At 30.6% G+C, this 15971-nt stretch overlaps 1 protein-coding gene across 2 annotated transcripts in view; it reads left to right on the top strand.

Annotated features, from left to right (window-relative positions):
• Positions 1-240: 240 nt before the first annotated feature.
• LOC123290567 (dual specificity protein phosphatase Mpk3) overlaps positions 241-15971 on the top strand; it is a 110056-nt gene continuing 94325 nt past the window's right edge. For both annotated transcript variants that reach the window (XM_044870801.1, XM_044870800.1), the window contains exon 1: positions 241-616. In XM_044870801.1, the coding sequence (XP_044726736.1) occupies positions 241-616 (376 nt within the window). The remainder of the gene's footprint in view (positions 617-15971) is intronic.

Below are 15971 nucleotides of genomic sequence, written 5' to 3'. Positions count from 1 at the left end.
TTTTATACGATATAATAGTCTCTGTTCATTTTGAGTTGATAGGTGTGCCGAGTGAGGTGTGTTACATGCGTTGATTAATAAAATAAAAGACATAGTTTTGTGTGTGTGTTTTCAATTAAAAAATTAATTAATAAGTGACTATTCGAACATTTGATTATGCTCGAACTTTAATCAAATACATTTTTGTTATTTATTAATACAAAAATTCAATTTTAAATTTAAAAAAAAAATCTTCTCAAAATGCCTATGACAGCCGAAACGGAATGTGAATTTATAACGAAAGAATGGCTTTTATCAGAGCTACGAAGTAACTCTGATAAAATTGTAATATTAGATTGTCGTAGTTCAAATGAATATGGTGAATCACATATACGTGATGCTGTGAATTTTTCAATACCAAGTATTATGTTACGCCGCTTAGCTGCGGGAAAAATTGATTTAATGTCAACAATTAAGTGTAGGGAATTAAAGAAGAAAATATCAAGTGCATATAAAGAAAATTTGTTTGTTTTATATAATGATAATGTAAATGATTCAAATCAAGGCGGCGATTCAATTTTAAATGTACTTCTTCGAAGGCTCTCACAAGATGGTTGTCGCGTGGTATGCTTAGATGGTAAGCGGTTTTTAAAATTATTTTATAAAATATAAGGCTTGTTCATTTTTAGTATAAACATGTTTTGTATATAAACGTTAAGTTCTATCCAAAATAAAATTGTTTTTTTGTTGTTTATGTATTTCAAATGTTTGGTTCAAATATAAATGCATATTATTTTGTTTGTATTTTTGACATTAGCATGTTAAGACTTGCCTAGATCCACAGGTGCAGTCGACCAGCTGAGTAGTGTGTGTAGTTATGTATGTACAGTTCACTCATTCGTACCCAACCAATCAACTGTGTATGTACATGTGTCACGCATTTTATTCTAACTGTTTTAAATCATTTATTTAAGGTTCTAACCAAAACCAATAAAAGTTTTTTTATTTTTAAATCCTACACATCAAAAGTCTTACATAACCTGTGTATTTAAGGGATATTTTAACAATAACTTACATTCACAGTAGTTACTAAATTTAATAATTCGAAATTTTTATTAATTTATTTTCCGTTGAATCCAGGAAGCTTTTAAGTTTTCTTCTTCCATCGACATAAAATCTGATGCAGAGAAGAGGTAGACGAGAATTTATTTTTGATAAAATTTAAAAGATTATTATGCAAAGAAAAACTATATCTCTATAATTTATATGTACGACAATAAGGCATAGCAGTAAAAAATATGCTTGGAAATGATTTTTCATATTATTGGCATATTCGCATACTCTGTTTTATTTTATCCGAAAATTGTCTAAGCTTAGAAAAATAATTTGAAATGCAAGTTGTAAAAAATGAGTTATAATAAGCTTGAATGGATTATTGACTTCATAAGAATGATACCCTAATGCATTCCTCTTAGAATTTTAGCGAAGGGTGGCAATAGGAACCAAATGGCAACCCAAATTGGAACCAAAAAAATTTCGAATAGTTAAATTTAAACTCTGTGCAAGGCTGAGACAAGCTTTGAGTCAGCTTCAAGCTGTGATGCAGAAATGTTCAATGGACTGTTCATTGAATCATTTTTGGATCACCCGTCATTTAACCTCTATGCTTGTCCAACTAGATTTAAACTTAAGCCTCAGCTCTAAGAATTCTTAAAATTATTGTTATAAAAAAGAACTGAGCCTTGGATTTTATTGAAGGCTTATTCTTGGAAAAAGAATAACTTTCAAATAAACCGATTAGTTCTGGATCAGCGTTGAATTTGAAATATGTGGTAATTAATGACATCTTTGTCGAAAGTTGTTTTATACTATACGTTACGGAGCTTCATTACGAGTAGTTTTGTAAATACAAAGACTATCATATACTTGAGAGCTGTGTTTCTCCTGCCCGTCTATAATTGCGAGGATCTGTTCCAGACTGAGAATATTACCTCAGTATCATATACAGAACTATATTATCTATGCTTAATTAACAGGATAAAGCGAACATAGCTCAAGTGTGAATGGGGAACTAATTTATGGCACTTAACTACAGGCTCTTATAAATCTAAAAATAGTCATGCAATAATTTTTTGCTTACGATAGCTTTTGATTATTTTTATAAATTATAACATATTTCAAATTCAGAAACTTTATCAGACTTTTAATAACTTTAATAATAACAAATGTTAGGTTATGCTTAATAACAGAAATATGATATCTAAGAAAAACAAAATTATTGTATGCTTGCTTTTTGCTATATATATTATTTTAGAGTTCTGTATATATTCTTGTAGAGCTTATAATAAAACTAAAATGCACTAACAAAATTTATCATTTCATTATTTATTTATTTTTCCTTACCCTATTATTATTTACTAACCAATTAAAATAGCATGGTGAATGGCTTTTGGAAGAAAAAAAAAACTTGCAATGAAACTAAATATTTGCGATTTTAGCAGATTAATTTGTGTAAATCTTAAATATTTGTTTCATTTCAATAACTGATTCATTTGGTGGATGGTGAATTCTTCAACTAACATTGAAAATTTGAATGGATGAATACCTGTAGCTTCAACCTAATTTTCAGCATATCATTTCTTCTGCTTCAACTTAAAACATTTGTTCTGTAAATCATTTTAACGATCGATAATTTGAAGACTGATTTCACTTACTCCGTCAAGAGACGAGTAACGAATCTTCCTGAAGGATAATTGCATTAAAACATTTATGAAACATAATTTTTAAATTTCCAAAAATTATGTTTTTGATTAACTGTAATTGTGATTTCTACAAGTGTGGAAAGTTAAGGTTGCCTGATGAGTTATGAATATATATATATGAGTTGGCGCTTAAAGTGCTTAAAAATGAGAAATTAATATAATCAATAGACAAGCCGAAAAACATTAAAGCTGATGAAATGACAAAAAAGAAACTATTTATTTGTACATTATGGTATAACTTAAAATTTGAATAATATGCTAAAATGATTTATACTGCGTTTTGCAAATACTTCTGGAAATTTGAAGTTTATATGATCTCAAGTACAAATTCACTACACTGACCCATAAAATGATTCTTTGCATGGCAATATAAACAAAGTTTCATTGAGAAAAAATATTCAACATTGGTGAATTTTGTTTTTATTGATACCAAATATACAAATTTGGATATGTGGAACATGATTATTATATATTGGGTCTGTTGCGAGTGTAGGTATTTTGGAATATTTTATTGACAAGTGTAAATGAAATTTTTAATATTAAAAAAAAAAATTATTAATTATAATGTAGGCGCTTCATATTAAATACCCACGTCTCTATTTTAAATAAAATAAACAAACGATCAAAAATTATTAGAGAGATTTATTTTAATGATTTCTATCTATACAAAATAATATTATTACTGAATATGAACAATTATATCCATTCAATTCAAAGCCTACGTTCGAAATTTTTTTGCATAACTTGATTATAGCAGATACAACTAGCTGCATTCATACAAAGTAAATGTTTTTGCGAAGCTTATTAATGGAATGCTATGAAATTAGTAAAATTCGAGTTTTGACGTCTGTCATATTGACAATTGACAAATAAAAAGTGTAAAAATAATTTAACATAAATGACCTCGAGCGTTGAGTTTTCAATTTGCAACAAATAGAGATATGAAACATTCAAATTGGGAATACAGTTCACGCCAAATTGTTCGAGATAAAACTTTTTATAAACTACCAAATTGGTACAGAAAAGAAAAAAATTGGTTGCAGATTCATTAAGCTTTTATCAATAATAAATATCCTTGGAGAATAAAGCAGAAATATAAAAATAATTGTAGCTCCGTTTTTAATCCTCTTTTCTCTAGTTAATTCCTGTAATAGTGAGGTCAAAGTACTATTGAAAACCAACAATTGACTAAGTTAATTATTAAAATAGTATGCATAGACAGAGTTGATGTAATGGACTAATTAAATGATTTTATGAACACCTATATCAAAATGTTGTTTGATCAACATATTTAGGCGTTATAAACTTGGGATTAAACTTGGTATACCTTGATATATTTCATATAACCATGGTATGAAAATGACAACGCCAAGTGTCTTAGTTTATTAAAGTAAATATTCAAGCAAGATCCCTATACCTGGGCAACGACTTCAAGGCATTGATTTGTGAAAGTGAAGAGCTAGTGAATTGGTCGTGATGACTGAAACTTCTCATAACCAATTCTTGAAAAAGTCATCTTACAGATGAGTAAGATTATGTAAAGAGAGGCTGTTATATAAAATTTTTCAGAATGCTTCCAACTTGGAAGGAACGAAATAGTAAAATTAACATCCAAAATATTTTTAAAAATATCTTTACTTCGAGGGTACAAGTCTTTAGCCAGATGGAATTAAAGAAGTGATATCCAGAGATATTATAAGTTTTATGAAAATCATTGCACTTTTGCTACTTTCCAAGGGATCCTTAACAATGCAAAAACCCTTGTAAAAACTTACCCTGTCAGTTAGAATTTAATCTTATCTAAAATAACTACATGCAAACAATCGATCAGGTGGTATTTTATACAAAAAAATTAATTTTTTTTTCTTCACCGCCATAATTTTTATGTTATTTAACAAAATCAAAGAACAGAGAAAATATGTATATTGTGGGTGGACTTGTTGTTTAAAAACTGCTTGTTGTTGTTCTTGTTGTATGCGAGTGTGTGTGTGTGTGTGTGTGTGTATTGAACAATTTACATTTTGTACTCTTATTCGTATTTAACAATAATGATAATTATATTGCAAAAGACAAAAAATAATGTATGTATGTGTAGTATATACAGTGCGTCTCGCTTTAAGTATTGGGAACATAATTTTCCCATTGGCAGGCATTGAACAACCATAGTAATTTATAATAATACTGATTAAATGTAAGAATGAACTTTGTTGTAATTCACAGCTCACCGCTTGAATGGTTTAGATCAAGAGTGGTGAACACTTTGGTATCAATGTGCCACTTTTTCGGATTCGGTAATAGTGAACTTTGTCATCGGTGGTGTGCCCAAAAGATTGTGTCGCGTGCCATTGGTTTGCCATTCCTGGTCTAGTTATTCCATATATCACATTAAAATAAAAATAAAGCAAAAAGGCTGCTTATGGCTACCAGTTTCGTATTTTGGTATCGCGAATTTGTTCTTAGCTTCTCAGCACTTTTATATTACTTAAATAGTAATTAAAGAGAATTGAAAAAAATGTGAACAACAATAATAAGTAATACTTAAATAGTGTTTAAGCATCTAAGCAAACGATTTAAGGCTTATTTTAGATGCGGAATTATCGCATCAAATATCATATGCTATTCTAATAGTATCTAACTCCTTATTGGGAAATTTGAGAAATGTACAAATACTATCAGTTTCCAAAAGATAAGATTGCCTAAAGAATGTTCTGCTTTCTGAGATTAGTTTGAATCATAGAAGACCACGAAAAATATCTTAAACTTAATTCATAAACCCAAACTACTCCAGTAAAAATTTTGTAACAGATTTTGAAAAATAAATGATTTGAATCGTTTGTTTTTACTCCAAATCACAGAGAGAGGTGTTACACCTGAAGCGGGGAGACACATTGTATTTGTAATATATTTATTTACTTGTTTATTGAATACTTTACATCTTATGTAAGTTGTGTGTAAAACCTGTATAGTGACTATTAGAATACTGGGAATCAGTGTATATTTATGAAATCATTTTATTTTATTTATTTTTTTTTTTTATAAAATCTTTTTTATATGTGTGATCTATTATGAGTACCCCTACACATATGTATTAAAAAACATTGTCAGCGGCCTACTATCATTTACTACCACTGAAACCCACACTACATGTGTGATTTGATTTGAAATAGTTTAATAGAGAAGGTTTTTCAATAAAACTTATTGGTTTCTATTTCTTGTTTATAAAGACCTTTAAAATCTAGGCACTAAAATTCACTCTTCGAAGAGCACAGCCTTTTCAGATATGAAAATATTACAGCTTGAATTGATATAGATTTAATGGTAATGCCTACAGAAAATATGAAAAAGTGCATTCCATTTGAGGTGCGCATTAGTACGACGTTTTTACTTCATTACTCAAACTCTATTTAACACTTAATAGAGAAATCGGTTGGACTAGAGTTATCTAGATGAAGTATTATCATTGCATGGACAGAAAAGTAAAGTTGATTGAAGCACTCCTGCGGTTCTTATACAGCTCCAAATGGTTCATGGAGTAGTGGTCGGGGATGGGTCAACCTTTTTCGGCATCACAGCGGACTATTGTCTAAGTCTGTCTTACTTCAGGACAGCCACTCTAACCTAACCAACGTAAGATACTTTAAAAGTGATGTCATTATTGGGTATCGTTATAGAGAAAACATATAAGACTCTGTTATGCAAAGAAGAGACAGGCAGCAATCTTTGAATACTTTAAACTTCTTCGTTACTTAATCAATTTTAACTTTCAAATTTTGTTATGGTATCAAGTCTCCTCTTACATTTTTATCGGTAATGTGGCGTATTCGAATCAGTCATCTACCCAATTGTATTGAAAATGTTATCAACTAACTTGAAGTGTTTGAGCCTAAAAGAATTTATTTGAATGCACATAAAATAATGATTTCTATAATTCTTTTTTTTATAGTCTTATGAAAACTGCTACCAAAACTATGAACGTATTCTCTTTGACGTAATAAACGTAATAAAAAAATCCCAAACTATATTTCGGTAAATTTTCTTTTTCATTGATAATAAAATGTCTAATATTGTCATATTAGACTATCACACATATCTACATAGACAGTAGAGATATATTGTCCTTCTCATCATAGTCATCAGAATAATGTTACATTTCAACTGCTTTTAACAGCCCACGCATAACAAGTCATGGAAAGTCAAGGCTGATGATCCTCAATATTCTCTCAAACTCGAAAAGCATTTATGTATTATATATACAACATTTCTACCGCACATAACAAGAAATATATATGTTTATGTACAGAGAGCTTAAAAAATGAAGGTTTTTAGTTTTTATAAACTTAGGATAAACAGAGTTTGGCGAATTTATCAAAACTGCCACTCTCAGAAGGCTATTTACATAAAAATTTTGAACTTTTATTAACTATTTCCTTTGCAATATTCATTATATCGGAAGAGGAAAGTTAAAGGCAAGAATCAATAGGTTTTGAGGTTGGAGCTAGGTTTTTGATGGAGAAATATACCTCAGAAAGCCGTCAAAAACCACTTACTTGGTTCTTATATAAAGAAAGAGATCGAGGTATCGATTATATAAATACTACCTTTCAAGAAGTCATATAGATTTATCGTGTATCAAATTCTATGAGCTCAACAAGAAATACACTCCATCCCCTGTTTGAACAGCTTCATTAAGGAAGTCGTTTCGCTTGGGGAAAGTAAATTGTAAATATACTTACATTTAGTGCAAAAACAGAAACTTGAATATTTCGAAAAACTAATTTTCAGTTTTTTTTCACTTCATCTAATCGATAACTGGTAGTATAACTCAAGAAAAGTTGCTAGGGTGTTATTTTCTCGTAAGAATGTTAACAAATGGTACCACTTTGGAACAATTTTTTTACAAAAATTTCCACGAGTATGGGAGGCAAAACGAATCCTTTTAATAAATATATAAAGGTACATTGGAACAGATTTTCAAATATCTTGTATGTATGCATGTATATACATATTATATAAACCATTGGATCCTTTTTCCAGCTCCACTATGATAAACAAATATACGAAACGTACGTACGTACGAACGCGTAGGCGAACAGCCGCCCAACTGGTTTCATTATCATTCCTTCTCGTTCCTCTCTCTTCCTATACTGTGTATATATTTACTATATATTACTACTGTGACTTCTCTCATTCAAACAACGTAAAGTAGCAGCAAACGTTTTCAAATATTGCATGATCTTTGCAAACACACCAACATATATATACACACACACTCACACATACACATTATCCCCTCTCTTCTCCCCACTACCACAGTATTGCGTACATTAATATTTGCAATGTAAATGGATATAAATACCATATAATTTTACTATTCATCATTTCATATGATCTATAATTATTTTTACTGTAATTAAAACGATAATACAATATGTGTAGGTTGATCATTATCCGGGTTTATTTTCTATATTTACTGGTGATAATTATGTTTGTTTTGTTTCGAGTATTCAAATGTTAAAACTAAAAAAAAAAAAAAAAAAAATTAAAATTAATTGGAGGTGGGTGACTTGGTTTTTCTATGAATTCGCTGACGTTGATTAAATTAATGAATAATTGAAGTAAAAGAATAAAACTACGCAAGCGTTTATTCTGTCAACATTGCTTGTTCATGTGTTATTTTATTTATAATGATTCAATCATTCATTACAAGTATTTCTTAAACTTTATTTTGGCATTTGAAGAGTATATTGCTGTTTTGTTATAAACATGATCGAAAAAGAAAAAAGCTACTTTCAGATAGAAAGTTTGCGCAAACGTTTTAGAATTTGTTTGCTGGGTCTTGAGAGGTTTTAAGTTCGAATTATTCAAAATTTATAACTATATAGGGGTAATTATAACTAACTGTTACCAGAAAGTCGGCTGCAAACGTGCAGAATTATAATTTATGGATCTATTGTAATCAAGTGGCTCATACGACCAAGAAGTGTACATGGTAACATTTTAGATTCTGGCTTCTATGGGAGGGGTTTTACGAGTTCCTATCTCAATGATATTAACTATAATTAACGTTATAAGTGGCGAAGGAGATGTTATCGTAAACCCGATTGGAAATATGCAGGCTTATAATTTTTAGTTCTCTTAGTCTAACTGTTGTCAGAAAGTCGGTTGCAAACGTGCAGAATTATAATTTATGGGTCTATTGTAATCAAGTGAATCATACGGCTAAGAAGTGTACAAGAAACATTTCAGATTTTGGCTACTATGGGAGGTTTTACCAGTTCGTATCTCAATGATAGCAGTTTGCCACTTATAATTAACGTTATAAGTGGCAAACGAGGTGATATCCGAAGATCTGCTTGCAAACATGCAAGTTTATAGCTTTTAGTCCTTTTATAATTGTCTCACGTAAAGCGAAGAGTCGCCAATTTGACCACGAAAAAGGTTTAGCATTTTGCTTTATTGCACAAAACTCTCTTTCTGAAAGAGCATTGACAAAATGAAAAACCAGCTTGTACTTAATGTTATTACAAGTATAAAACAGAAAATACAATGTCTCAAGTGAATTTTTAACTCTTTAACTTATTCATTACGAAAGTCGTTTAGAAAATCTCTTGGTTATTTTTAGACAATAAATATACAGCCTAACAGACTTTTATGTTAAGTAAAATTTATAAATACATGTCAGTCTTTTTAATTACAGAAATAACTTGATGACGTATTATTGTCGTGAAACAAACAAAAAAGAAATTTTTTTCCAGCAGGGTACTCAATATTTTATGACGGTATATAATAATGTAATTGTGTTCGTCGCCCTCGGTTCGGTATGGTGGTTTTTTGTAGGTATCCACCGTATATAAATATATATATATATACGTATATTTCACAAATTGCGTGGGTGCTGTTATTATTGTACTTCTCTCTACAGAGCACGAAGAACGAAGTTTTGGGGACGCCTACATACTGATTTTGTTACAATTGTGTGTGCGCTCCTGCTACATGTCTGTTGTCTGTGTATATAATATTGCGGGAGTCATATAGATCGGTCGAATGGTACGACAAGGTTTGCGTTGGCGGTTGATTTTATTAGTAGAGTAGAATCAACATTGGAGTAACAGAGAAAATAAAATTTTGCTAAACTATTTTCCAATTCATATATACTGAATGGTAAAGAAAATTGGTGAGCATTCGTTAATGAACGATGCTTTTTTTGGATAAAAATCAAATGACGCGAATAGAAAAGAACTACTGCTCCGTGAGAGTCATTTTATAATGACCTTGACCTTAAGAATTAAGTACGTTAAAAAACAAGTATTTTACGAAAAAATTTGATTTGATTTGAAGATTTATAGAAGATTTGAAGAATTATCGATGGATGTTATTCACATAGAAGTACAAATCCAAATGTGTTGAACAAAATGTTAACAATTCTTACTCCAAAATGAAGACCGGCTCAGAGTGAAGGCGCACTTACGGCGTTGAGGGTTCGAATCCAGGCAGCGGTAGTCTAACCAATTATAAATAATGGGGTGGTAAATTGATCATACTATCGTTGCTTGGATAAGAAGGAAGTATTTCAGTACATTTCTGCACATCTCTTAGGAGAATAAATACGATTAGCTAATTCATATTGATTATGACAAAATTTTTGTCGAAATACGTATTTTAAATATATAAAATGATCTAGATATCTGGAAATTTTATTAAAGAAGTAAAAATTAAAACTAGAAGAGCAGATTGCTTTTACAGTCTCTCAGTGTCAATGGCTTTCAGTGTATATAAACTCTCATTGATTAGTCATATTCAAAAAATGTTACCCCAGTTTAAGTCCTTTTTATGTTTGGTATTTCATTTTACGTTGTATCTTCCTCTCTTTTTACGTCACAATGTGTTTTTTTTTTTGTTTCATTCACCATTCACTCAATAATGGTGGTTTTATTATGTAAAAGCACGTGATCATAGACATTTGGAACTTTATATGTTGAAGATCATAAATTTTTTAATATAAACTTTGTATGTCTACGAAATTTATGTCGTCAATCGAATGTGGATTATATTTTTATGGATTAGTTGTAAATCTCTCATTTTATTCAATAATAGACATTTTTATCATGACAGAAGCATTAATTCTTTTTATCATTACAAATTTTGTGGCAAAATATAGATATTATGTAAATTTTTCCAGTGTAGCTCATTGTAGTCTGAGGTCATTACATTTTCTACTCTTAATATGTAAATATTGAATAGGGGAGTTTATAAGTTTATAAACTTAAAGTTAAACAGGTATCATTTTTAAAAGAACTCCTATTCTGCGACCAGATTACCCGTATGTACCGCCTTAGCCTCAAAGGAAATTCAGAAGTCCAATAGAAACTATAAACATGATATTTCGTGATGGTAATTTATTAATCTGTTTGGGAATTTGTCCGTTTCAGATGAAAATGCCTTGAAAAAAGCTCCTCTTTCACACTCAGTCATTGGATTTCAATTCCTCAGTCATTGGATTTCAATTCCTTTCCTTTCATGACAATCTGCACAGCTTGTTTCTTGTTGAAATGATTTTATGCATGTCCTTATTAAATCGACACTTGCGTTTTCCTAGAGTAGGAAGTATCCTCAATTGATTTCCTTCAAATTTTATGAGTTCAAAAGCCTTTGCTTTTAAGAAAGAGCTTTTGCTTAACTTAACCAGACAGCTTCGGTTGTCTTTTGTATATATATATATATATCTTATAAATTATAGCCCATGTGTTAGTCTGATGTGTGAGCTATGTTATTGTACAGTTAGTTTCATTCAAATTCATTCAGTAGTTTTTGTGTGAAAGAGTTACAAACCAACAAACAACCTTACTTTCAGATTTATAATATTTAGGGATTTCAAAACCTTTTAGTAATTATTAATCGTTAAAGAACTATGTATTGAATTTGCCATGTCAGTAATTAATAAACCTGAAAGTATCTTTACTAAAAAATAATATGCGAAACAAAATCTAATAATTGCTACTCTGGTGGGGACAATGATCGAAGAAATGAGTCTTGGGTACGAAAACGCTACAATACGAGTTTATAGTCTTATTAACAGTGGCGATTTTAAAAGAGTGTATTTCTATAGGACCATTTAATTTTTATGTGATACAAACGGTCTTTTATTTATAAAACTATGACGTTAAAAATGACTTTCATTGTAATATACTTATTATCGCAAAATATAATATAAAACTAATCTCATTTTATAACAATGACGTGAAAAATCAATAATAATTAGTATACAAACACACATATAAAATCACAGAGAATAAACAACATATGAATATAATATAATGGTTTTAAAGTGGAATGAGTTCAAGTCCATCCTTGAAATGACGTAGTCGTTATGATGATGAGAATCTTTAAACATCATCAAAGCACAAACAAAACTATTGTGTTTGTAATGTTATTCAATATTGTAAGCGTGGGTGTACATTTTTAAATAAAACCGTCACATGATATTTTAAGTAATATGGACCGGTATTTAGTCTGAAAAATCGGTTGGGACTCTTTATGGCTTTTGTCTAGCTATGGGCATATCGACAGAAAACTCCAAATTTTTTTAAAACTTATTAAAAATAGGTATAATAACATAATTACCATAAAAATTTGAACTCGATTGACCGAGATAATTTCACTTAAGGTTCTGATAATTAGCATGGATAGCATAGGAGAAGTTGTGTGTTTTGTTGTGTTTTTAACAAGTTTTTTAATTCTAGAAAAAAAACTAGATTTGAGCTATTTTCAAAAAACTAACTGAACATTCAAGTATTTGTTCTGAGTTGAGTGAAATCAAACAATTGACTGAGTAAATTGTTGAAATACCATGTATAGACAGTGTTGTTTACGTAATGTTTTCTTTTTTACGTCATATAAGTAAAGAAAGATAGCCACACATACATACACGTCACACACACACATAACTTCCCCGTACAATACAAAAGTTGTTTATTTTTTATAAGGAGCATTTCTTACATTTAAACTTTTGTTCTATCTCTAACGGTTTACAAGATGGTTTCTACGGACTCAAGACCCAATTGACTTATGTTGCTCATTTACGAACTCGACATCATTCCTTATGTCCTGAGGACGATAAAAAAATTTCAGCTTGATATATTTTCTCGTCGTTGAGTTATCGTCGAACTAAACTTAGTATACCTTGACATTTCTTTTATACAAGGTATAAAAACTAAAATTAATGACCATTTCATTCTTAAGATATAATACTCAAAGCTATTGTTTTATTTTGTTGAACAGAAACATTTATATCTAGAGTTTAAGTGATTGAAGAGAGATGTCTATTATTAAACCGACTTTAATACGATAATACAGAAGTTGGACTTCGAGAATACCTCGCATTAGTACATTTAGTTAAAAAGAATTCTTTATTTGGCTATGTATGTAAAGTAAGCATGTGCACACATACATACTATTGCTGTTGATATAGTCCACAACATTTTTACAATATTGTACGGAAATAAATACCGTACGGGGAGAATATTCAACGATATGAACGACGTCTTGATGTAAGTCTCTATCCATTTTTCGATCTAGACACCGGTCTATTATTAAAAGCAACCATTATACCTTCTCAAAAACGTGGTGGTTACACCGATTATATATTACTACATCACACAATCAGTATAACACCACCGCGGCTGGCTCCAACGATTACCTAGTATTGTTATCTATTACTTACTGTCTCATTTCTAGTCTTGTTTAGTTAGAAAGAGATATAGATGTTAGCAACATAAGATATTTGTTAGTTGTTTAAACTATAGCTTTGCCATTAATTCTGAATTGTTTTCTAGAATAGATTTATGTTCATGCTTGAAAATTTGCTTCAAGAATAATTAATATTAATTATAAGAAACAAGAAAGGTAAGAGTTGGTAGATTGTGCTAGGTTAAGTTAGGTTATATTGGCTGTCCACGAAAAACACACTTAAGCTTGAGATCTCATTGTGAAAGATTGTGCTAAGTGTCAAAGCGTTTTTGATCAAAACTATGCTAACATTCTTCGTGAAGTTAAATTGCAGTTCATAATATCTAGAAATAGTTCAGAATTATTGGGCAGGAGCGCAGCTAATAATTGCAATAGTCAGAAGTAATGGTTAGGTTTATGTAAGCGTTATAAGATATTCGTAAATGATGACTACTACCCTTTTATAACCTTAACCTCGTTCTGATTCAAATTATTGATTATCCAACATTCACTATTATCCTACTTTCACTGGTGTGTACATTCACTACAATGAATTATTGTGTTCTTTCATTTTTAGTTTTTCCATAATGAATGAATGAAATTTTCAATTTAAATACACGCACCCACATTAAATACCATATACTCAGTCCGTGTTTATTTTCCTAACTAGGATTTTTACCTCTATATATACGAAACATTTCGAATTAATAACATTATACGTAACACGTCATCTTTGCATTTTGAGGTCTTCGAATTCCAAAAATATGCATCCAAATTAAGATTAAATTAAGATCTATAGACTAATCCTTACCCTGAAAAAAGGGTTGGGATTTTGACTTTGACGCAAGTCACATTAATTATTTTAACTCCTCCAAAAACTGTTCGATAGATTCGTATTTTTCCTGATGGGAGGAGGATCCCTATGAATAGAATCTTCAAATCCTGGGGACGTGGATTTTTTCTTTGGTTCACTCTATGATTCATGGACGGTGCTCTTCTTTATATTCATGACCTGCTTTTATTGGGAGAACCTATGGATCGGGGGGCTCTGTGAATTTGCTCATAGTATCCTGTCTGGTCACTACTGGGAAACGGAGACTTGAATCTGAGCGCCATTTATGTCACTTTAATACTAAAAGTACTTGACAAGTCGTGTATAGAGTTATCATTTAACGTAAATTTAAAACGGATTTAAAAGGAAAAAAGGTCAAGAATTTGATATACATACACTTGCGCTTATTAATCCGCCTTGCCTTAAAATATGTAAATATTCGGTCGCCATTTATCAATTTTGTTTCAGTTTTGCAGCTTTTATCGATAGTATAAACAGCGTCAAGCATTGTGTAACAAATTAAAAAGGACTGCTCTATAAACATGCCTAAAAATTGGATGCGATTCTAGCATTGTTTTACGATGTCTCATCTTCTCTGTCACTGTTCAGCTCTTGTGATGAAAAGATTGACTCACTTGAGCCGATCCTGCTCGGGGATGCGCAAACCCACGTTTTGGTATCACAACGGGAGATATGGGCTGAACGTTTTCCACCCTCGGACAGCCACTCTTACTTAACCAAACCTTAATTAAAGGCATGAATATTTACAGATGATAAAAACCTAGGTAAGATTCAGTGTGGATTTTGTATACAGAGGTTAAGCGAAGTTCCCAACCAGATTTTCCCCGCATCCATTAATTATTGTGTCAATGTTGTATACAAAATAAATGTAATGTATGCAACCCCTATTTTATATGGAATAATTATAATATTTTTGAATGGGGGTTTATCATTCTGAAATGTGATGATTATGATGATAACATTTCATTGATAAATATCACGCTATTGGGTGGGTAATAGTTTTACCACCCATCATGTGTGGCTTACGAACGAATCCATTAATTTATTGTTTACTCACGTTTTTGATACAACATTTTTTTCTTCTATTGATGGGTAAATATTGTTTTTATATGTTTTTTTACTCTACACAATTTCCGAACTGTCTATCCATTGATAACAAACCGGCATTTTATATTTACATAGTGACACAGTGACAGTGTGACAATGTAAGCAAAAATTATTTACACTTCGGAAAAGTTGCATTTTAGTACAGTATACAGTTTATATAACTCCTATTGACTTGAAAATTTGATGTCAAGTAGATAAGACCCCAAGAATCAGAAGTTGTATAAAGCCGAGATGTGCTTTTGTCCAGAGGGTGGTAACCACCCCTTCTGAAGGATGGAAAAATATATTTTGTGAATGACAACGGGAATCGAAAGAGAGGTGAATTCTAAGCAAAAAGAGTCATTCAACATTTTCCGAGTTATTGACGATTGAAATTCGGAGTATTTAACGTAAATAAGTAAACAACTGAAAAATTTGATGTTTTTTGAAAAAAGGATGTCGTACTTTTAAAGTACGAAAATTTCTATAAAAAACCTTAGAAATTTTCAATGTTTTAAGATTGCGTTGTTCAATTTCTGATGTGCCAAAACTGATACGAATATCTT

The sequence above is a fragment of the Chrysoperla carnea genome, chromosome 1 (genome assembly GCF_905475395.1).
Source record: "Chrysoperla carnea chromosome 1, inChrCarn1.1, whole genome shotgun sequence".
NCBI lineage: Eukaryota > Metazoa > Arthropoda > Insecta > Neuroptera > Chrysopidae > Chrysoperla > Chrysoperla carnea.
This window is presented reverse-complemented; position numbering and strand designations above follow the sequence as displayed.